Source organism: Alosa sapidissima, chromosome 24 (assembly GCF_018492685.1).
Source record: "Alosa sapidissima isolate fAloSap1 chromosome 24, fAloSap1.pri, whole genome shotgun sequence".
Classification (NCBI taxonomy): Eukaryota; Metazoa; Chordata; class Actinopteri; order Clupeiformes; family Clupeidae; genus Alosa; species Alosa sapidissima.
In genome coordinates this window covers 26893539-26918538 of record NC_055980.1, presented here as the reverse complement: position 1 = coordinate 26918538, position 25000 = coordinate 26893539, and the positions used below count along the sequence as shown (strand labels likewise).

The window sequence follows — 25000 nt, the reverse complement described above, 5'->3', positions numbered from 1 at the left end:
CTACTGACGTTTTCTGGGTGGAACCAACTCTTGCTCCTTCTCTGCACTTGTTTCTGGTGAAAGGCACACGTGACAGATTTATTACAAACGAATATAAAGAACGTCGTAAAGTTTAGACAATCTATTAACAGTCCTAACGATTCATATTCAGATAAAATTGAACTAATGTACAGTAGGCTATACAGTGTTGCTCGCCATCGACAAGTGTAGTAAATCATATTGCAAAGTCAGCGGTGTGCTGCTGTCCAGAGGAACACACCCATAATCCAATAACTGTGGGGGACTGACATATCTCGTCGTTGCTGACAGTGCAACTACCGTTAGCCCACTGCACATAGCAATGTCCAGCAGCGTTAATGCTATGAGACGAGGAATTGTAATGCCGAAAACTCGCCCGCCGAGTCTTACACATTTTCACTCATAACATTTTAAACTCGATCAAGTTCCAAGATCGTGATACAAGTAGGATACATGTTAGTCTGACAAGGTGTAAGCTAAAGTTAATAAGCATCCCATTCAAAGCAGCAATAAGCATCACCCTCGTGCAATTTCTTGTCGTAAGCTGGTGACTGAAATGCAAATTTCTGACTAATGGCCAAACCCCAAACAGCCACGTAGCCTGAAGCTCGTGCAATTATATGTAAACAGTGTGTAATGATACTACGGTGGTTAGGTTATCTTGTTGATAGCTTGTAGATAGCATGACAGCTAGTTGATAAATACCATCGCTGTTGCAGCACCGTGGGCAGAAGTCTAGCTAGCGTTATTGTGTACTATATCAGCTAGCAAGCAAGCTAAGATAGCTAACATAGGATACAATAGCGAAGATAACGTTGACTATGTTGGGTTGCAAGGAACAGATTGTCCTACATCCTGTGGAGATAGTTTAATGCAAAAGTAAAACACCAAATCAACACAAATCTTAGATCGCTGTAAATGTGCTACGCTGAAAAAAACTCATACCTCTTTATTGGTATATTTCTTCTCTTAAAATGGTAAAAATGTAGGCCTTCTTTGGCCGAAGCGACGTTGCCTATGCCAACCAGACAGTTCCGGGTTAGCAAAACGGAAACAAATATCAATGCGCAAGCGCAATTTTGTCATTGCCTTTTTGACAAATATCCATAGGTGGAGCCAGAGCTCCGCTATAATAGTCATAAATAAGTTGATTGTTAGTGTTTACCATACTGCAATTATGCCTCATTTGCCAATAGAATATACATTGTTAGGTGTGGAATTGCTTGTTGATGAGTAAGTAATGATGGCAAAATAAACTCATTCTGCTCGATCAATATGCACTTGTGCAATGTTATTTTTTCCAGAAACAATGTTGAAGTACTTGCACAACTCTACCTGCCCCTGATGTTTCAAGTATCTGCCTCCATGGCTGATGATACAGCAGGTGAGATTTTTCTTGATGGCAAATGGTAACATAGCCTGTTATTATGACATGACACATTTAACATAGGTTTTTAATTATTTATTTTATCATCGCAGGCTCGTCCACTGCAGTAGGAATAAGTATCTATTTTTTTGGAATATATAATATAATATATATATTTATATATATATATATTTATTTATTTTTGTATCATTTAATGCACATTTGCAGATTTGTTCAAAGATCTGTTGAACAAGTCATTAAACTGATACTTGTTTATAACAAATACAAATGCTGTTGTATTTTGTTATTTTTCCAATTCAGCTTTAGTAAACCACACTTAGTGCTTCACTTTGAATATGAAAGTTTAAAATAAATCTGTGATTTTAGTACCCTCTAAGGTTAAAAGGTGACTGGTTTGGTGTAAATAACAACTATTTTAAAACAGGGTTTTACCAAGCCCAGAGTGGAGCCCTAAAACAATTGTGGCATGTGAGCAAGGATGGATTATTGAATAAGCCTACCGAGTCCAAGAAGCTGCATGAAATCACTAGTATATATAGTATATATACTCTTTTGAGGGAAATTTGTGAGGAAAATTTGGTCTCTGCATTTATCCCAATCTGTGAATTAGTGAAACACACTCAGCACACAGTGAACACACAGTGAGGTGAAGCACACACTAATCCTGACGCAGTGAGCTGCCTGCTACAGCGGCGCTTGGGGTGCAGAGGGGTTAGGTGGCTTGCTATGTCCTACTGGTCAGGGTTCAAACCAGCAACCCTCCGGTTACAAGTCCGAATCCCTAACCAGTAGGCCATGGCTCCCCTCTCAATAAGTCAATAGGCTATGAATCTGAACAAATTTGGGTATTGCCCTTCTCCAGCTGACCATCCCAAAAATGCACCAGAATACAGGAAATCACACGTACTAAATTCATAATTTCTGGGGGAAGACCCCCCAGAAACAACCATATACAGGTTATGTATTAATACAGTGACGGATTATGAACTACTGTTCCCCTGGGCACAGATGCATAGGGACCCCACCCCCGTTTGCACCCACTTTTGCACAAATAGTGTGTGTGTGTGTGTGTGTGGGGTGTGGGGGGGGTCCCTATGCATCTGTGCCCAGGGGAACAGTAGTTCATAATCCGTCACTGTATTTGCGTAACCTCACTGTATGTAACATGGCGTGACATTTGTGTCTAATCTTCAAGCCAGGGCCCTCAAGTTTTGAGGAAAGGCAAGAGTGACATTCCCCGTCGACAATTCCCCCCCCCCCCCTGTCCGAGGGTTAAAGGGGTGGCTGGTAAGACGAGTTGCGAGAATGGGGGTGTTTCATTAATAATACTACAACTTTTGTTGCTGTTATTAATATGCCTTCAGATGTTCCAGTGTAACAGAGGTCAATTTGTCCACCGCTCACGGCCCTCGAACCCGCCACCTCAACACACCGGCATGGGAGTCAAACGCTCTAACCACTGAGCTAAAAGTCCAAGCTTCCAACTCAGCGGTTAGAGCCGTTCTTAAGGTTAGGGGTGTGAGGATTTACACGCGCAACTAGCATCACCAGCTACCATACACCAGCCCCAGGTCGGTTAACAGTTTATCCAATATTAGTTGTGCAGAAATATAGCCCATCTTATACACACCAATTGAATTGAAATAGAAATTGTAAAGATTTGTATTTTTTGTAATTATTCCATATTTAGTGTAGTCATATCAGAACCTGAACTAGCCTACAAATGCAAGCATGAAACTTCAGAGTATTACCTTTCATTTGAGGCCAAGATTATGCTTATGTGGGGTTCATATGCAGTAAGCATTTGATTGCCAGTATGCATTTTGGAGAACCCAAAGTCCTATTGGGAGTTTTCATAGGGCATTTTACCAAATGCATGAGCATACCTTGGCAAATAATGGTCTAAAGTACTCATGTTGTCATTCTATATTGATCTACTTTTGCACACAGCATGACAAGACCTAATGCTAGGACTTAGTCATATCAAGTCAAGACCTAGAGGGCTGAAATGTGGTCAGTTCAAAGATGCTTGTTATCCGGTAGAAAAAGAAAAGAATAATCTATCCTTTGTAACTTTGTGTCAGTACATCACACAGTTATTCTAATTGTTTTCCAACAGTGTCTCAGCTTTCCAAAAGAGAGCAGGCATTTGATTATTGGCTACAGTATGTAGGAGAAATGCCCTCCTAAATCAAAATGGGGCAAAAGTATCATTTATAATTGCTCATATTTGCAAAAGAAAAGATTTGACACATGGCACTGACAATTCAATAATGGGCCTTTTCACCACCTCTGAGCATCCACTAACCTGGACCTTTTAGGGGGCTTTCCTCTCAGGCCAGGATATAATTATATAATATGACATGATTTTAAAAGTGACCTATAACAATAGGCTATGCAATACACTTTAATTTGTTTAGTGCTAATAAAATGATTAAGCCTATTTGGAGCGAGAGATGTTTAGAATGTGACAATATGTCAGTCATCGTGTGAACGAAAGTAGGCTATGACTAGGCATTGGCTACTTGTTCTGAGCAAGTGTTGTCAATGCAGGCTGTGAAACTGTTGGCTAAGTTACAGACAGTCATGACACAACTGATGCTAACGCTAACTGACGCGAAATTCTGCTAGGGCCCCCAAAAGGCTCGGGACGGCACTGAATTCCTGCAGCTGCGGTGAACAACGAAAGCATGTGTGACACACATGCACAAGGTAAGGAAACCAGTAGGTGGGAAAACAACACACACAGGGGACACAACATCGGCACACAACATCGAGAAAGTGAAAGAGAAAGTGACAGCGCACAACAAGAAATCCGACGTTCAGCAGCCAGAAGACAAGACAAGACATTTGGATATATTAAGCAGGTTTGGAACACAATAGCCTATATCATTGATCCATTCCCTCAGGCTACGTTTTGAACTAATGCTCAGGGCCGTTTCAAGGAATTTGGGGGGCTCAAGCAAAATGGACATGGAGGCCCCCCCCCCACCGCACGCAAAGCCTACAGGAACCACAGCATAGCCATACAGTTTAAGTTCACCCACAGTTTATATAAATACAACATTTTGACAGTGCAATACTGCAGTTGCATATATATATACTGTGCATTAGTTTTGAACATTTGAACATTTGCAAAAACACCACCGTACCATAAAATCCAATATAAATGTAAAAAAGTGCACAATAACTAAATCCCTATAACAATAGGCTATGCAATACACTTTAATTTGTTTAGTGCTAATAAAATGATTAAGCCTATTTGGAGCGAGAGATGTTTAGAATGTGACAATATGTCAGTCATCGTGTGAACGAAAGTAGGCTATGACTAGGCATAGGCTACTTGTTCTGAGCAAGTGTTGTCAATGCAGGCTGTGAAACTGTTGGCTAAGTTACAGACAGTCATGACACAACTGATGCTAATTATCTGGGAAACATTCTCTAGCAGTGGTCACATTGTCATTGTTTGTGTCAAACAAGTTGTGGATTTGTTGTAACATTAAAAGATGACTTACTCTGTGCTGAAACCATGAACTGATGCTCGAAGCTTCAAGGTGAACGAAACTTGGAAGAAGTAGGTAACAGGTTCACGTTCAATAATTTACGTTCAACAATTCCAGGATATGCGTTTTTTCATTGGTTGTTGCGTTAAATCTTACCCAGATACAATAGTGCTATTTTCTGATTGGCTATTGTGTAGCCCCTCTCGTTATTTTTGATTGGCTGATAAAGTGGCAGGCTCAACTCCAGGGGAGACGCGCTTGATTCCTGCCGGTTCCATAGTGAGAGCGGCACGGCCAGAGACATTTTGGGCGCTGCGGCAGCATATTAAATATATAAATAGTTTTTCTGCGTGAGAAATACAATGTGTGGCGGGAGAGCGTGACAAAAGACTGAAATGAGTGACTGAAATCCCTGTCAAGCGCAGGTGACTCCAAGGTGCAGGTGAATGAAATTCTGCTAGGGCCCCCAAAAGGCTCGGGACGGCACTGAATTCCTGCAGCTGCGGTGAACAACGAAAGCATGTGTGACACACATGCACAAGGAAACCAGTAGGTGGGAAAAATAGAGGCACACAACATCGAGAAAGTGAAAGAGAAATTGACAGCGCACAACAAGAAATCCGACGTTCAGCAGCCAGAAGACAAGACAAGACATTTGGATATATTAAGCAGGTTTGGAACACAATAGCCTATATCATTGATCCATTCCCTCAGGCTACGTTTTGAACTAATGCTCAGGGCCGTTTCAAGGAATTTGGGGGGCCCAAGCAAAATGGACATGGAGCCCCCCCCCCCACCGCACGCAAAGCCTACAGGAACCACCGCATAGCCATACAGTTTAAGTTCACCCACAGTTTATATAAATACAACATTTTGACAGTGCAATACTGCAGTTGCATATATATATACTGTGCATTAGTTTTGAACATTTGAACATTTGCAAAAACACCACCGTACCATAAAATCCAATATAAATGTAAAAAAGTGCACAATAACTAAATCCAACATACTTAAACACACACACACACACACACTCACATTAACATTTTTCAGTTCTCACAAAGTGAGAAAATTAAACACTGCCATCTTATGCAGAAAAACGATGCATTGTTCAAACTATAAAGAGTGCAGGTTGTATAGCAATTTGAAAATCCAACATAAATACAAGCACACACACACACACACACATAAGATTAACCTTTCAGGCCATCTCCATCAGTGGAGGTATCCTTAGGAAGAGCCTGAGGGCTGAGAAATGTAAGCAAAGCACCTTGAGGGAGAAAGAAAAGATATGTTAGCATTTCCATATTTTGATATTTAGAAGGGATGCAGCTGCTTTCACAACTACCAATGCTTACTGTAAAAACATCCCAAGCTAATGTTATACATTGACCTAGGCCTACTTGTAGCTTAAAGGTAAACTATGCAGTATTGGCAATTTCCTTACTGTTTTCTCGATTTTTGCTTCTTTTTCGCTGGCTCTGTCATGATGAATGTCTGAGAAAATCCATCGCTACCTTTTTCTAGCCGGTGCCTGGAGTGTATGTGTATTTGAATGCAGTAAAGCAATTCGTTACACTCGTTATACTTCCTGACACTGAGGCCGTCGGCCCACAGTTGCAAGGGTGGTTTTTCCGCTCACAGGCGCTAGGGGGAAGCGAGACGGCCACCATAGACCTCTCCAGAATAAGTCCCGCCTCCTAACTTCCGTATCCATCCAACCTTCGGTCGTTAAATGTCTATGGGAAATAACATGGCGTTTTGAAAGATCGTACCTGTCAAACTCTGTAGGTGACAAAGTAGAAAAAGCTGCTGGGCAGATTGGCCTACACACGGCCATCTAGTTTCCACTGGATTTTTTGATTTTCGGTGCCGTTTAAGTAGTATAGTCTATAATATACTACTTAAACGGCACCGAAAAAAAAAAAAATCCAGTGGAAACTAGATGGCAGAAGTGTGTAGGCCAATCTGCCCACCAGCTTTTTCTACTTCACTACCTACAGATGTTTTACCGGTATGATATTTCGAAACGCCATGTTATTTCAAATAGACAATCGACGCCCGGAAGTTGGATGGATACGGAAGTTACGGAGGCGGGACTTATTCTGGAGAGGTCTATTCACCCCGAAAAGTCATATAACCATTCCAATGACTCTGAAGCTGTTAAATTATGGTAAATTAAGCTAAAAAAAACTAGCATATTAAGCTAAAAAACCTGCATAGTGTGCCTTTAACATAGCATTTAAGCATTCTGCTGTTTGAAAATTAGACAGACGCACCTGATGCTTTAAAGACAGTAAACAGCTGGCGTGCATGAATACTACTATGAATGACATGAATGTTCCAGTCTGCTTTGATGCACGGAATTTATCGTGTGGTTTTCCTAACCCCCATTTGGTAAATAGATTATCACGGTCGAATAGTTAGTATAGCAGAGAAGCTATACCACTTTCATCAAAACCTATTACAAAGCTATAGCAATGTTATGTCATTATATACGATAAACAGTGATTCTGGAACAGATCTGCGTCTTCCTTATCCTGTTAATAAACATATTACCAGAGAATGTCTAATAAGGGGAGAACTGCCACTCTCGGAAAACTTCTTGTTTCTGAACTGGTTGCAGTTCCTTCTGTGGTTCCACATGAGGGCGCTCGTCCACGAGTGCAGAATGCATGGAGGTCTATGGAGCTGTACCCCTCAAATTCCACTTTTCTTGGGATATAATTTTTTTTCAAGTAATTTGAGTATTGCATTTGAAAGGGGAGGTAAAGAAAATACACTTGGTTGAGTATTATATTTTTTAAAGTCACTTAATTGCTCTAAAAAGCCTTTCAAATGTGTCAATGACGTCATTCATTAGCACAATGCTAGCGTGTTATGTGCAACAACGACCCAACCTGTAAGAAATCAAAAGGACATAAGTACTCGTTCATTCAACGTTCGGAAAAAAAAGTTGTGCTAACTGTTCTAGTTTGTTACAAGCAGCATGGGCCGTCAGGCAGGTAGTTGCTGCTGCTGCGACATTACACCATTTGTACAAGACAAGTAGAGCTATTTTATCCAGTGTAATTTATCACTTACCACTGTCTTGTTTTTTCTTGTCATCCTCTTCCTTTCTCTTCTGGCTTCCGGACGCATAACTCCGCTTCATCATGACTGCTTGTTTTATATTTTCGCGGCAGCACAGAGACCACAAACCTGGCTGGCTGGCTGCTGTCAGCGACTACTGAGAGGGGCCCCCTTGAGGGGGATCCCGGTATTGCCGGTAACAGTGTTGTTGCACTTTACTGCATTGACTATCAAAGAGGCGCTCACAGTTTGTCGTTGCATTTTATTTTTAACCAGTCGTTGTCTTTGGGCCCCTGGCCAGCTCGGGGCCCCAAGCAATTGCTTGGTTTGCTTGCCTTCTAGCGACGGGCCTGCTAATGCTTTCCGTGACTTATAACATGTGTTGATAACGGGAAATTACATCAAATAATAGCCTATGTAGGCTAGCTTATACCATCCTACTTGAACATGCTAAAAACGTGATCAACTTCAAGGCTAGTTCGTGTAAACTTTCACATTTGATTTGTGTAGGCCTATTTCACTTTCAATATAAATATTAAGGTAATGAATAATAGCCTAAAGTGCGCTTTCTTTTGCGCGATTCAAGCTACCATCGGCACCTTTAGGCTATGGAACCTGATAACTCGGGCATTTTTCTTTAGGCTAACATTTTGCATTAGGGCTGAATCTTACAATAACGAACCAAAGCCCAAAGCTTGTTGCATGAGAACATTACACAAATAGACCTACAGTAGTAGTAACTGAGCATCACAAACAACGACAAGATGCATCGAAGAAATTAAAGTCACTGACGTGATGGTCAAAGGTTATGCTATTGTTGACTAGAACACATATTTGTGATGTGGTAATGGTAATTTAGACATACAAATATACAAATATACAAACATACAAATACACATATTTTTCATTTATGTTTTACTTCAGCAAACTAAAATACTGTTTTGGTTCTCATCCGCTATCTAATTTGGGGCAGCTGTGGCCTACTGGTTAGCACTTCGGACTAACCGGAGGGCAGCTCACTGCGGCGGGATTAGTGTGTGCTTCACCTCACTGGGTGTTCACTGCGTGCTGTGTGTGTTTCACTAATTCACGGATTGGGATAAATGCAGAGACCAAATTTCCCTCACGGGATCAAAAGAATATATATACATATACTTACTTACTTATACTTATCTACCCAAAGAATCCACACGCAAGGAGTTCCTTATCCTTGTCTGCCCGTGAATTTTAGGAATGTCACAATCCACCCATTTGAGCCACTTTTATGCGGATACCCGACCCATTGCAGGACTCTGGGCTAGGCTATGCTCATGAAATGGGCAGCTAGCGGTTGTGAGGAATTGATTGCTGAATGTGGCAAAAATGTTATGGGCTTGAAATCTTTGCCTGCTTCTAGAAGCTTCAGAGTTCAGTGAATGAAGACTGGATGGCATGATTAGATATAAAGATAAGTGTACTTTCTGTATACTCACCTTTTAATATTTGCTTATTATACAAAATGATAAACTGTTCAGAGTACATTAACGGCTCCTTGTACAGTATTTCTGTTAATAATTGATGCTTAGACACACAATTAGGGGCCGGTGTGTAGGAGCCATTCATTTATTTTGGTTTATTATAAGTTCTATTGTTATTAATTTAAGTTGAAATTATATAGTTATTTAAATTAATTATCCTGAATTTGTATTGTGCTAGTGGGCATTCACCACTGCATGGGTGTCCCTCCATAGGATGAGGGAGTATTACCTATTTAAGGTGGTGCAGTGACACAGGCCAGACGGTGTAGTGGGTGTACGCGGAAACCGTCATTGACCGTGTCAACGTGTCAATGGGGCGCGTCTTGCCATGACTTGGAACAAAGAACTATAAGCTACAAAGGACTCTCTTTAAGTTTATTTTGCAGTATTATGTTTGTTTAATTTTGTTAATAAATCCACTCATCAATAGGAAAGAAATAACTAACTTCATCTTCATTTAAACACACGCATCAGACTACAACACTAGCTTTAATGGACTTAGAAAACACAGGAAACCCAAAAACTTAACCTGTTTTTATCACTACATTAAGTTTTAAGTGCAGTAGCCATAGACTGTAAAAAATATGGACAAAGCGTCTGTAACGTCACCCATAGATTTTCTGAAGAACGGTTATGAAGACGTTTATGGGGGGTATGGGCGGCGCCATCTTGGAAAACCTTGGGAAATCCTAACCCCGCCCACCTCCTGGACAATCCATATATGGGTAAAAGGGCGGGGCTTTATATGAGACTAACGTTAGGCCTACAAGATGGACTGACACAGACGTTGCTGTAACATAATTTGCTGGTAAGTTTGATCTGCTAACGTGAAGTTCATGTATATTTCTTACTGCCATGTTCAGACATGTTCAGACATGTTCAGTTTTTAATTTTGTATGCTGAAAGGTATTCGGGTGAACGGTTGAAAAGTTGAGAATGAAGAGTTGAGTTTGCAGATTGTATAGCTTCTAGGTAGCCTAGAAATCTAGACGCGCCCCTAGCAGCAGCGAATTACATTTGCTGCCAGTGGGTCTGGCTCATCAGGCTAGCTTCTAGGTAAAATAAACAAATGTTAGATATCTCTCCCTTGCTGAAGTTACGGTAAAATAACGTAGAGTAATTTAGCAGTTTAGCATTACATGTTCACCAACTCACGTAGAGTAACTTAGCAGTTTGCTACAGGTTCAGCAACTCATACTGACAAAAGTGTATATTTGCCTCTATTGTTTTGTGATTAACGTTACCCATCTCATATCCTCAGTGGCAGCCATTGTAACATTAATTAATTTACGATAACATCAGCCAGCTCGCTTTATTCTGTCAACATGTGGTGTGAATTGATAACAAAATCGTAGTAGGGTATTAGTTAATCGCTATATTGCTCTAAAGTTGTCAGTGGTAGCTTGGTCTAAGATGACATTGAAATTTGTCATCGGTATATTACCCATATAACCCATTGTCAGTCAATAGTGAAAGTAACTGCATATAACTGTCTTCGTTGACTGACACCTTGGTGAAGTTAGTTTCACTTTGCCAATGAGTTCAAATAATAGACGAGTGCAAATGCGTGAAGGCTATGCTAGGTTTTAGTAAAGCATGGTTTAAGAATGACTATTCCATACGGTCTCGCAAGCAGCCTCCTTCAAATGCGCCGTTGAATGTCAAAATACTGATGCATTTATTTGACATATCGCGCTTTGCGCCGTTAAAGGGAATGACAGATGTCATTCTCATTGGTTTAAATGATGTTACGCCCCAAACACACCCATATGACTGATTAAAAAACTTAGGAACACCTTGTTGCGCCATGCGCTCCACTTTTGATAACGAAAACCCTCCCAATGTGAACTGGACATCCTACTAAATTTGAATAGACTTTTGACGAGTGACGATGCACTTTAGAATGTCATGATGGGGCCCAAAGTTTTGTAGCCTAGTTAGTTGCAAACCACTCCAGTTATAAATTGTTTATATAGGCTACCTTTAGGAAAAATGACACCATGTCAATTTAATAGGCCTATTATTGTTAAGCACTGCATTGGCATTTTTCTTTTAATGAAGTTCCACTTAAATGTTGTACCTGCTGAGAAATTACTAAACACCTTGGATACTTTTATTTTATATATATATACATTATGATCATGTGTGATCATTATCAGTCATAACCAGTGAACCATTCATAACCTCTCTAAACCTTATTGAAGTTCAACCAAAGATCCTTTAAGTTCAACTAAACTGACTGGTGAAACAACATCATTAAAATGTTCCACAAGTCCAACCATTATAAAGGATACTGAATAAATATCAATCTTTTTAGACATATTGATGCATTTGCTGCTATCTCTTTGAATTCCCTATGGCTAACACAGGCTCGTGGTCTTTTTCGGCAGGTCGCGTGGTTGCGAATTGCTCACAGTGCTGAAATGTGCGCTCAGAAAACAAAATATTTGCTCAGTGCTCAAAAAAATTAGAGGGAACATTGATTACGTCCCAATGGAGCAGTATCAGACTCATATTCTGACTAGAATTTGAGTATGACAACGTCAGGCTAGCTATCAAAATCCCTGTTTTTTTTTTTCTAGAAATGGGGATATAGCGTCTTTTATGAAATATGCGCTGTTTGAGCCTGTCACTCTTCTGACACTTACATTTCTGGGTCAAAGGACTTGTGTAACATAAATATGTTTTTTCTGTTCACAAAATCACCTTTCTAGTGCTGTTAGGCTCCATAATTCATCCTCTTGGTCGGTAACGTCTGTGTCACTATCACCGACATATTCGGCACTCTGGCAAGGACGTGCCCTCTTGCAAACGCGACTCGGCCTATCACCCACTACGAAAATAAATGGCCTGGTTTTGACCTGACATGCATGCGTCACTGATTCGACCCAAAGGCAACCATTTTCTTTCAAGAATGTGATCTTTTCTGTGTGAGCCTTGTAACGTAATAACCCACCAACGTAATACAAATCTGCACAAAATCTGCACATTTTAAACGTAATAATTTCCCACCAACATAATAGCTTTTGCCTACTGCCAACGTAATAACCAAATTTCCCACTTTGCAGGAAGTTGGCGGGAAGTTAAAAAAGTTCTTACTTTAACTTCCCACCAATGTAATAAATCACTGATTTAGTGATATTATATCTGTTTTATCAGTTGTAAATGTATAGTTGTCAACAATTGTCACCATGTAGACCATCTCATGACCATGAAAACAGTCACGTGACAATTCAGCTCACGTTGCACGACTGCAGCAACGCAAGCTAAACTTTTTCCCAAGATGGTGCCCGCTTGTGGCCCCTCATTATGCTACCGTGGAAGTGTGGTGCTATTTTGAGCCTTGTTAGTGGGATAGAAATAGCGATTTCTTTTTACTTTGCGTGTGCCCCGAAGACCAGCGTTAAACGTTTATTAGCAGTTTGTGGTTAAAAAAAAAAAGCGCTGCACTGCGGTCATAATAAAGTGTTTAATTGCATGGGAGGGAGGGGGAGGGAGTAGCAGGATAGCTCTCTGTTTTGTTTGAACATCAACAGAAGTGATGTATCCCCGCTATCGCTGATATAACCTACCCTGGAAATCCAGAGTTCTCTAGAGAGCACAATGGAATTGTCTCTGCGAGACACTCTGGCAAGGAGCAATGATGCACTTTACTTTTACCCAAACATCCCGGGGAACGAGCTAAACTGATGAAGACAGCGCTGCAACGTTGGAGGACAGTACACATTGGTCGTAGTGTTATCCGAATGCGTAGAAGTCCGAAATCATTCAGAGTAAACATGGTCTAGTGTTATCCAATTGCGTACAGTCAGATTTTTAAATGCATGCTTGTTGCCACCCCTTGAGTTGGGCCATTACATTGTTCTTGGCCAGACCCTTAATCTTTCTAGATTATCAGGGTCTGGATTTTCCAGGCTAGATATAACCTTTAAAACCAGAAGATTGATTGATTATAGTTCTAAATGTTGGGACTGTCACAGGAGACGTACTGTAGGCCTATCAGCCATCGAAATGAAAGCTCATCAGGGGGTAATATTGTCGATACAACCGAAAAAACGTTGGGTAAATATGTTGGGTATAATATACTGTAGCATACTGGCATGCATAGACTCAAAGCAGCAAAAGCCGACGTTCCTACCCCTGCTCACAAGTGCCACCTGGTGGTTGTTTGGGTCATTGCAGCTTCACTGGGAAAATATAAATACACGTGTGATTCACGCGTGAGGTCACATGTGCAGCTGGACATTTCAAAGCAGTACCCACTGTATGTGCTTTATTTATTATTTTGATGGTTTTCTCCCCTGGCACCTGAAGTATTATCCCCACGTGGTTTCATCTGGTCACTGATGTGTTTGCCGCTCAGTCAGGTGGGTCAGTCCTTACCTGCACAGTCACCCTGGAAACCAGAAGATACAACATTGTGTTTGTTTCTGTGTCCATAGAGTCTTCCTGATCACAGCAGCAGACGGTACAACTTTCACTGTGAACTGATTTAGGCCTACAATCCAAACCAATAGGTCAGAGTTCAACCTGCTCATCAGACTCTGCAGAGAAAAACTCAACTCAACTCAACTCAGTTTGGAGAAAACTTCAGAAAATGAAACAAGAACCAAACACAGAACAAAAAAGAAGACAAAAAGGCCCACAGAGAGTGGATCCAAAAAATATAATGCATTTAGAAACTGCCATTAAAAGAGAAAAGCTGGAATATATTGTAAAGATGTTGAGTGAAAGTGCTAAAAACATAAATGGAATGCACAAAAAAGCAAACACAGCAACAGCCGTAGGTGCTATTATTGCAGGATTAGCAATAGCATTAGTAACCACTTTCTGTTTTGCTCGTTATACTGAAGGACTGAGTTTAGCTGTGGCTGCTGCTGCTCTTGCTGGTGCTGTTGTTGGTGCTGTTGTTGGTGCTGTTGCTCGTCCTGCTGCTGGAATTGCGGCTGTGGCTACTGGTGGTGTTGCTGCTGCTGCTTTTGTAGCTGGTGCTCCTATTGTTGTGGCTGCTCTGGTTGGTGCTGTTGTTGCTGCTGCTGTGGGTGCTCCTGCTGCTGCTGCAGTTAGTACTGCTGCTGCTGGTGCGGCTGCTTTTGTTGCCTGTGTTGTTGGAATTTTTGTTGCCGCTGTTGTTGCTATGCTCAAAAAGGTGTCTGAAATGAAAAGGAAAACTCTGGGGATAGACGTGTCTTTTAGAGATCTGATTTCGACAATTACTGGTTTCTTCCAAATCACTGGGACCACTGAACAGGACAGAAAGTTAAGAGAGTCCATCAGTCAGTTAGCTGAACAATGCAAGAAAGTCATTCAAAATTTTGATGAGATGATTACATGTCTTAAAACACTTACCTCTCAAGGATGAAATTACCTCTGAAGGAATGACATGTGTGTTTTTTTGTGATCAACATTTTTATTGGTTTTCAAATGGAGGGGGGGCTACAGACATATCCAAAATATTATGTGATTATATATTTGGCAAAAATGGACCGAAACTTGCTGCCAAGAGACTTTGGAAACAAAATTGAAATGATATTTGTAAATCAAACCTTGTGTGAATAAAATGTGAGAAAGACACTTAAGTACAAGGAATAGTCAAGGTCACAAAACTTGCTTAAACCGGAATCAGGTGAATTGCTGAATGTACTGTAGCGTGACTTTACAAAGTGAAAATGTGCGAAGTATCATAATTTGCAATTTGATTTTTTAAAATTTTGAATTTTTTAGTTGTATAACTGCTTAAATCCAGCTTGCTCCAAAACAAAGAAAAAATGTGCAAATGCTGCAAGGTAATGATAGACAACCAGTGTGACAAGTTAGACTTAAAATGTTTAAAAACTTAGAAGTTTAGAATAAAAGTGTGTTTTCTTAACTTAAAAGCATAAAATTGTTTTTGCTAGAAAATTCTATGTTTTGCTTAAATTCAGAGTGTTTGCTTATAAAACATAAAGCGTTTTGAAGACTTAAGGAATATTTACTTGAAACATAAAATGTGTTTGCTTAGATATAAAAAGGTTGTGTTAGATTTAAAGTGTGTTATGCTAAATGAAATGTGCTTTGAACGTAATGTAAGGACGTAAGAATGTAGAACATGATGTACCAGCTGTGTGTCAGCAAAAAAGTCGACTGGCAAGAAGAAAAATAAAAAAGCAGAACCATTACTTCATGGCAAGACAGAATATGACCATACTTGGGCATGTTCAACCTGATCGAGGGGGGCCGGGGGTATAAAAAGCTGCAGAGACTTAAATGCATTTTTCTTTCTTTGTATTTTTTATTTTTACTTTGTATTTTTTATTTTTACTTTATTTTTATTTTTATTTTTAACCCTAGGAAAGTCAAAATCCTAACCTTTGGTTAGGGGTTTGTAAAAAAGACCGTCTAGTGTTTTCTCGTATTTTTCTGCCTCTCCTGTGTTGCTGAGAACGTCGGACGCCTTGCAACAGAGGCTCCGGCCCGTTTGAGGGCTTACTTTCTAAGACACTGTTAATGGGCAAAAACATACTGCGCAATGCATTGCCATACACAGGAGTAGTGAACTCAGCCAGGCATTTAGGGCCTTTTTTATGCTCCAGGGCCGACAAAAAACTAAGGTTTAGGACCCGTTGTGGTCTAAATGCACATTACACAAATGAGGGTACGGAAATCTGTCTGGTAAATACAAGTGGATTTAAGAAAAGAACCTAAATTGTTATAGATCCATTGTGATCAATTACATTTCTTGTGTTATAAGAACTGTCTTCAAGAAGAGCTTTAATTTTGACTAAACTCCCCTAAGAATATGGTAATTAGTTTCCGCTGAGCCCCGGCCGGGCAGACAAACGTCTGAAACGAAGAGTTTTTTAACCTCTCATTTTTAAGAATGACTAAACAACTTTTATAAACACAGCTCATTGTCTTCAGTGTACATGTAACAGCTGTGCTGCTACAACCTTGTTACTCTTTGATACAGTGGAATAAACCTATTAAGTGTACCAGTTAATTACTTACATGTGACATGTATGTTGTGTCTTCGATGTCTTGGAACAGGTCTACTAATTACTACATAGTACATATATCAGCTGTGTTGGTACACACTTATTGCTCTTTGATACAGTGGCATAAACCCATTAAAATGAAGTGTACCAGTTAAGTACTTACAATTACATATTACATGTATTGTTGTGTATATGTTGTGTCATTGGTGTCTTGGAACATGTCTGCCATTACCCTACATACTGTATTACATGTATCAACTGTGTTGGTACACATTTATTACTCTTTTGATACAGTGGAATAAACCCATTAAAATAAAGTGTACCAGTTAAGTAGTTACATGTACATATTATATACATCCTGTCAATGATGTCATGCATCCTGTAATTGATGTGTTGAAACGTGTCTGCTATTACACCACACAGTACATGTGAATTAGTAGACCTGTTCCAAGACGTCGAAGACATAACATACACGTCATATGTACATGTAAGTAATTAACTGGTACACTTGATAGGTTTATTCCACTGTCTCAAAGAGTAACAAGGTTGTAGCAGCACAGCTGTTACATGTACACTGAAGACAATGAGGCCTTGACTGGAGCTAAGAATGGTTTGTATATCAAATCTATCATGGCCAGATTTACCCCATCCAGAAGGTCTCAGGTCAGCTCTTTGCCTCTGATGAAAATTTAGGCAAATTGGCAAAGTTTTGTAAAAGCACTCAGTATTACAATGTAACAACTATATGTAGGTACCCACAAATACATAATGCAAGTACAATGATAGTACCTGATAGTACATGTTGTTACACAGGTTGTACCACTGTACCTAATTAGGTAGGTACACTGTAACAGCGACACATTAAAATAAAGTGTTACCGAATATTGTTCTTATGTAATAATGTGCTGCTCATATAGCCTAGTCGCTGTGGACAAAAGCAACTGACAAATAACATAAACATAAACGCAGGTTGACGTGACATGGCATTTTGTTGGCCCTGAGTGTCAGACATAACTAAATAATATTTAAAACCTGTAAAGAAATGCGGTCCTATTGTTCAGTTAATGCTGTTTTATATGAACATACAGAACATTCCTGCTTGTCCAGGCATGATATTTTGAATCATCGCTAAACAAAAAGATTTTGTCTCAAAAAAGAATATCACTTAGTGACACTATACGGGCAATTGCTTGGAATGGGGGATCCGTTATTCAGGAAGTATGAAAACATCTTTTAAAGATGGCTTACCATGGCAGGTGAGTTATCTCATATTTTCCCCCCAATAAATCATGTATGGTTAGCACTCCCATGTCATGCCCTTTGGTGGCACAGTGGTTTACACTGTTATGGTTTTTAACAGAGAACCTATTTGTGATTTATCTGTCTTAAACTATTTACCTGTGTTAAGCTATTTACCTGTGTTAAACTATTTACCTGTCTTAAGCTATTTACCTGTCTTAAACTATATCTGGCTGTTTGTGAAATGTATGATGCACATTCTTACATTAAAGGAGACAGATAATAAAAAAAAAAAAACGTTTTTACGGTCTTTGTTGAATAGACAACCTGCATTCAAGAACATACGAAAAGTGCTAGACATTCTGAACAACACAAAAATAGAATTTCCCCTTTTAGAAATGTGTGCCAGAGATTGGGTAAATCTGAATAACGGATACAAATGATGTAAAATGCATCTTACTGCCCCCCCCCCCCCCCTCATTCCATTCCCTCTCCTTCAAAATAACTAGAACGGGCCATAGCTGTAAAAAGTTGGTCTGTCTGTGTTCCGAAGCCGGCGAAGTTACATTCTTTTGAGTGGCAGCAAAGGCAGCCAATCAGTGTCAAGGGCTTGCGTTTCATAATGAAGTTGCCAGTTATGTTTCTCTTTGGCTAGAAACACGTTAGGTGTGTTTGGCATATAGGAAGAATGACTAGACTGAAAAGAATCCCATACCTAATGAGAATTATGGTGGAAGTGCTGTATCATTGTGGGGCTGTTTTTATTCCCAAAGGCCTTGGGAATCTAATTAAGGTGCATGGCATCCTGAACAATATATCACCTTTAAAAGATTGTTATGTGGCATGATTTATCATATGGCATGGCACCATCATTTGGTGTGACATCAAGAAATATCCTGATATCTGAAATTCTTTTCAAAACCTTTTTTCCCCCTGTCCTAAATGTCAACCACCCACATATATATGTTTCTCAATGAGAAGACAGTGATGTGCTCAAGCCTGTGCTAAACTATGGAAATGGTCTTTACCTCTCCAAGGGCAAGTCCAGCTGCTAAGATAAGAACCAGTGCAGGAGAGGCCATCATCGCCATGACGTATAAACCCTCACCTAGCATTAAAGACAATAATATATATATATATATATATATATATATATATATATATATATATATATATAAAATATTAATGTTAAAGCTGAAACATTACAGTGCAGTAAAACACTGTGATGTGTAAGGTGTATAAGTCTAATATGTAGTTATCACGACAATGAAGAAAACATTACATTCTTGCCTTTGAAATGATCTCACTGTTGGTAGAAACATTTTTAAAACTAGATGTACCACAGAGAGGTACAAAATATCACCGCCACCCAGTCCTGCACACTCTCTTCGCAAAAATAAATCACGCTTGTCAACTTGTCTCCTACTCCATCCCCTGCTTTTGTGTATGTAAATGAGTGTGTGTTTGTTTTTGTGTGTATGTGTGCTTCTGTGGTGGGTGGGGTTCACATGTGTGTGTGGGTTCGCTTGTGAGTGTGGACGTGTGTGTTTATGTATGTTTGTGTGTGTGTGTGTGTGTGTGCGTGCGTGCATGTGGGGGTGTTTTTGTGTGTGTGCGGGAGTGCGTGTGTGTGTTTATGTGTGTGTCTTTGCATGTGTGCATGTAGGAGTGTTTATGTGTGATTGTGTGTGCGGGAGTGTGTGTGTGTGTGTGTGCGTGCCTGTGTGTGAGTGTGTGTGGATGTGTTTATGTGTGTGTGTGTAAATTTCAACTTCATCCGGCAACCCTTCGCTCAACACTACCATCTGCAGGCCGATTTGTGTACAGTCATTAACACACGCATAAAGACACACACAAATGCCACACACACACACATACACTGGCATGCACACACACATACACTGGCATGCATACACACATACACACAAGCATGCACACACAAGCACACACACACACACGCCACGCACATGCACATACACACACACACACACACACACACACCACTACCCTCCTCCCACACACACACACATGCATTTAACAACATGACCTAGATAGATAGATAGATAGGTCTGATAATAATATAACCTAATAATAATAATAGGACCTGATAAAAATAATAATATAATAAAATATAATATAAGCCACGATTCATCAAAGGATTTGACAGTGGAGTCACTAGAAGAATATATCTAGAGGCTATTATACTGTAAATCTGTGAGGAGAGCCTGTTACTGCAACAAATTCTACAATTCTACAAAAGTAGAATTTTGAGGATCCCAATGCATTTTCATACAGGCTCAGACAAGTGGATGTTATGAAGTAGCATTTTCATACAGGCTCACAGTCACTAAAGTGGATGTTATAATGTTATAAAGGCTCATAGTCACCATAAAGTGGAAGTTATAAAGTAGCCGGATATTTTACAGATCAGCCTGTGGCTGTGGGCATCATCATGTGGGCATATTATACCTGTGGCTGTGGGCACCATCATGTGGGCATATTATACCTGTGGCTGTGGGCAGCATCATGTGGGCATATTATACCTGTGGCTGTGGGCACCATCATGTGGGCATATTATACCTATGGCTGTGCATGTGGCATGTGGCTGTGTGACCTTTGGCGTGACCTTTGGTGTGACCTTTGGCGTGACCTTTAGCCCCAGAAAGATTGAGATCCTCTGGTTCTGGCTAGAAGCAAAGCATGCTGGGATGCTGTTGTTGTGCTGTGCTGGGATGCTGTTGTTGTGCTGTGCAATGGGCCCACTGTCTTATTTTGGGGAGCGCTGTTGTCAGCATTGTAAGGCCACTGGCAGCAGATGGCTATTAGATTAGACATGACTGCTGTGGGGTCAGGTGCCACTGCTTCCGTGTGAGAGTGTGTGCGCATGTGTGTGTGTGTGTGTGTGCGTGCGTGCGTGCGTGCATGTGCGTGCGTGCATGTGTGTGTGCCCGTGTGTGTGTGCGCGTGTGTGTGTGTGTGTGTGCGTGCGTATGTGCGTGTGTGTGTGTGTGTGTGTGGATGATCTAACGCATGGTTATGTCCACTGCCGTCCCTGGGGATCCCCTTCATAATTGAGCGTCGGTGGCCCCAGCCGTCGATTCCCGCCCCGTGGTCCTTTCCGGATCCCACCCCGACTCTCTCTCCCACTCACTTCCTGTCACTCTCCACTGTCCTATCATTAAAGGCATAAAAAGGCCAAAAATATGTACTTTATAATTGAAGGTTGGTTCTAGATCAATTATGCTTCTGGTTCTAGATCATCACATCATTATAGATGTGATGCATTGTTTATGGTAGAGCACAACTTTATCATTCAGTGTATGGGCAAGCCTTGGTTATGGCTCGTGGACCTCAGTTTGGGAACCTCTGATCTAACGCATGTTAACCTGCTTATTTGTAAAAATATTGAAAATGTCTTTTATTGTGTTATTGAAACACATTAGTTTATTCTGTGGTGTATGCATTAGTAGTAGTATGTAGTTTTATTAACCATATAAGAAGAACTCAGGAGCCTTGTGTGATTGTTATAAAAAGCAGCTTTATTTATGAAAATGTATAAAACAAAATCAAACAGAAAAATAAGACTTTTGGAGACATTCAGCAGGTCTTCAGGTATACTGTGCACTTAATGCGCAGACATTACCCAGGGTGCACCTGGTCTGGTGCACTGTGCACTTGACGCCCAGACGTTTCCCAGAGTGACCCGTCGCTTCAGCACCAGTGACGTCACAAGCAACATGGCCGCCGCGTGGACACACCGTCCACTTGGTAGCAGAGGGAGTGGGCGTGGTCTCCAACTGCCCCGCAGAGGAAACACACACACATCACTTCCTGTCTCAGTGTTAAGAGCAGGCAAATGAGAGCTCACGCAGCAGAAGCATAGAAAGATAGAGTGTGTGTGTGTGTGTGTGAGTGTGTGCAGGTCTGACCCTTATCTGACCAAATCCATTTCCAAACAAAGTTCCACTACTGTACGAGCTGCGAGGTGGTCACAGCAAATTAGCGTCCTTGTTGCAGCACACAACTCCCTGTGGCTGTATGTGTGTGTGTGTGTGTGTGTGTGTGTGTGTGTGTTTGTGTGTATGTGTGTGTGTGTGGGTGTGTGTGTGTGGGTGTATGTATGTTTGTGTGTGTGTGTGTTTGTGTGTATGTGTGTGTGTGTGTGTGCGGACTGCCACACACGAGTCACTCCCATGGCATGGTGACGACCACTCCACACGAGGGGTCAACATGAGCTTCCTGGTTCACACCTCGTGCTGTCGGCCTTCCTCTGATCTCTGATCGCAGTCTGAGAGCTGGTGTGTGTGTGTGTGTGTCGGCATCCATCTGATCTCTGATTGCAGCGTGGAGAGCACTGCATTTCATGAGTAATTTGATTAAGACGCGGCTTTGACATTTGACATCTTCATGAGGAAGTGTGTGTGTGTGTGTGTGTGTGTGTGTGTGTGTACTGCAGCCGCTGCTGTTGCTGAGGCCAAATGAGGCAGGTGGCAGTGTGCCACTTTTCAGGCAGTAGGACACAGAGGAGGTGGGACTAGACGCTGCAAACACCCAGGAGAGGGAGTGTGTGTGTGTGTGTGTGTGTGTGTGTGGGCACAGTGGTAGTGGTAGAGCAGAGGGTGTGTGAGCTGTGATAAACTAACTACTGGTGTGTTTCCTACTAAAGCATTTTACACACACACACACACACACACACACACACACACACAGACAAACACATACAGACACACAAACATACACACACAGAAACAGACACAAACACACACACACACACACACACATCACACACATCAATCCAGCACTGGACAGACACCTCATCAGAGATTCTGGTGTAGGCCCTTAGGATGTGTCCTTCTCATGCTGTTTCCTTCTCTCTCAGGCTGTGTCCTTCTCAGGATGTGTCCTTCTCTCTCATGCTGTGTTCTTTTCTCTCAGGATGTGTCCTTCTCTCTCATGCTGTTTCCTTCTCTCTCAGGATGTGTCCTTCTCAGGATGTGTCCTTCTCAGGTTGAATCCTTCTCATATTCCAGCCCAGTCCTTCCCAGAGAAGAGAGAGGGCGAAAGGCCGAATGACCGAGAGAGCTGGAGATGGACGGACAGAGAGACGGAGGGCCGGTCCTCAGATACAGCCGACCTTGAACATCTCGACCAGCTCTTTGCACTCGGGGTCGATGAGGTCAGCGGGCCTGTCTCCGTTAGCGTTGGCGGCCTTGGTACCCGCACCCTTGGATATCAGGTACCTGCCATGTGGAACACAGAGACACACCTGTTATGGTTCTGTTGATGTTTACGGACATTAGTTACCTGCAACGTGGACACAACACCTGTTATGGTTCTGTTGATGTTTACGGACATTAGTTACCTGCGACGTGGACACAACACCTGTTATGGTTATAGTTTTGTTTATGTTTATGGTTTTGTTTATGTTTATGGTTTAGTTTATGTTTATGATTTTGTTTATGTTGATGTTTATGGTTTTGTTTATGTTTATGATTTTGTTTATGGCTTTGCACATGTTTATAGGTATGGTCATCAGGTACCTGTGACGTGGTCACAGAGGTTAAGTATCAGAGTTAAAGCTGACACAGTGACATCTACACCAACGGCGGGTTCGGGAACTGACACTGACTCCAAGCGGCGGGTTGGGTTTGGGGGTTGACTGGTATGTAGCAAAGCAACACTGACAGTGTGTGTGTGTGTGTGTGTGTGTGGACTTACTTGCCGATCTCAGGGAAGCTGTCGCTGCAGGCCATGTGTAGTGGAGTGGAGTGGTGTGTGTGTGTGTGTGTGTGTGTGTGTGTGTGTGTGTGGACTCACTTGGCGATCTCAGGGAAGCTGTCGCTGCAGGCCATGTGTAGTGGAGTGGTGTGTGTGTGTGTGTGTGTGTGTGTGTGTGTGGACTCACTTGGTGATCTCAGGGAAGCTGTCGCTGCAGGCCATGTGTAGTGGAGTGGTGTGTGTGTGTGTGGACTCACTTGGCGATCTCAGGGAAGCTGTCGCAGCAGGCCATGTGGAGTGGTGTGTGTGTGTGTGGACTCACTTGGCGATCTCAGGGAAGCTGTCGCTGCAGGCCATGTGTAGTGGTGTCCATCCGTCCTCGTCTCTCTGGTGGACGTCGGCTCCGTAGAAGACCAGGAGCTTCACACACTCCAGATTCCCAGAGAGCACAGCCTCATGGAGCGCTGCCATGCCTGCACACACACACGCACGCACCCACACACACACACACACACACGCACGCACACAAGCACGCACACACGCGCACAGGCACACACACACACACACACACACACACACACGCACGCACACAAGCACGCACACACGCGCACACACACACACAGGGGGCTGTTAGAGTAGGCAATAACACATAAACTACTGCTCCACCCACACCCTTCTATACACACACACACCCTTTTATATACACACACAGCATTTTATATACACACACAGCACTTTCATTAAACAGGAGGAGGACACACTTACACAGAAGCCCTAACCACATCTAGTCGAGCCACGTCCAGTCAGGCAAGTACTAATATAATCAATATGAGTCAAGCAAGTACTAATATAATCAATATGTTTGATCAGGCAAGTACTAATATAATCAATATGTTTGATCATCTGTTGTCACACTGACTGTTGTGTTTATAAGACACTAGTTTTACTGCCTTTGGTGTGCACCCCTGTAGCTGATTTCTCAGCAGAGCTCATATTGATCAATTAACCAACCAACCAATCAATGTATCAATCAACCAACCAAACAACCAACCAACCAACTAACCAAACAATCAATTTATCAACCAACCAACCAACCAATCAATTTATCAATCGATTAACCAACCAACCAACCAATCAATGTATCAGTCGATTAACCAACCAATCAATCAATGTATCAATCAATTAACCAACCAACCAACCAACCAACCAATTAATCAATCAATATGTTTGATCAGCTGCCACTGTTTTTTCAGATGTACATGAGCTACTAGCTGAATCTGGTGCGAAGCATCTTTTCTCTTTATGTGATGAATGCATGTGGAAACAGGAAGTGGAAAGGAGAGTGTCTCACCGGACAGGAAGAACTTGTCCAGCCGGACCTTGCGAGCCCTCATGAAGCGTCCAATCTGCTCCAGGTCGCCATGGCGCACAAAGTCCTGGAAGATGATGTCGTTGGGGAAGCGGACGTTGCGCACGGGCTTCACGACCACCTGTGGGGAGGCGTCAGGGTCAGTGGCAGTGGCGTCAGGGTCAGTGGCAGTGGAGTCGGGGTCAGCCCCGGTGATGGCGGTG

The 25000-nt window shown here is 41.7% G+C and overlaps 3 protein-coding genes across 4 annotated transcripts in view; 1 reads left to right on the top strand and 2 right to left on the bottom strand.

Annotated features, from left to right (window-relative positions):
• Nucleotides 1-1064, bottom strand: part of mcrip1 (MAPK regulated corepressor interacting protein 1) — an 8811-nt gene extending 7747 nt beyond the window's left edge. Inside the window, exons 1-2 of one of the 2 annotated variants that reach the window (XM_042083181.1) lie at nucleotides 964-1064; nucleotides 1-53 (exon numbers count right to left, since the gene is read on the bottom strand). The exon at nucleotides 1-53 is cut by the window's left edge and continues 42 nt beyond it. Coding sequence is in view for 1 of the 2 variants with exons in the window: in XM_042083180.1 (XP_041939114.1) it covers nucleotides 1-53; nucleotides 260-412 (206 nt within the window). In the remaining variant the exon portion in view is untranslated. Of the gene's footprint in view, nucleotides 54-259; nucleotides 501-963 lie in introns of those variants that run through there. The other variant, XM_042083180.1, reaches the window with a different exon arrangement.
• Nucleotides 1-25000, top strand: part of LOC121700216 — a 1725899-nt gene that overhangs the window by 704059 nt on the left and 996840 nt on the right.
• The window catches only part of LOC121700270 (DNA-directed RNA polymerase II subunit RPB1-like), a 4884-nt gene continuing 1112 nt past the window's right edge, over nucleotides 21229-25000 (bottom strand). The window contains exons 2-4 of the mRNA XM_042083143.1: nucleotides 24780-25000; nucleotides 23751-23901; nucleotides 21229-22950 (exon numbers count right to left, since the gene is read on the bottom strand). The exon at nucleotides 24780-25000 is cut by the window's right edge and continues 779 nt beyond it. Coding sequence (XP_041939077.1) covers nucleotides 22830-22950; nucleotides 23751-23901; nucleotides 24780-25000 — 493 coding nt within the window. The 3' untranslated portion in view covers nucleotides 21229-22829. The remainder of the gene's footprint in view (nucleotides 22951-23750; nucleotides 23902-24779) is intronic.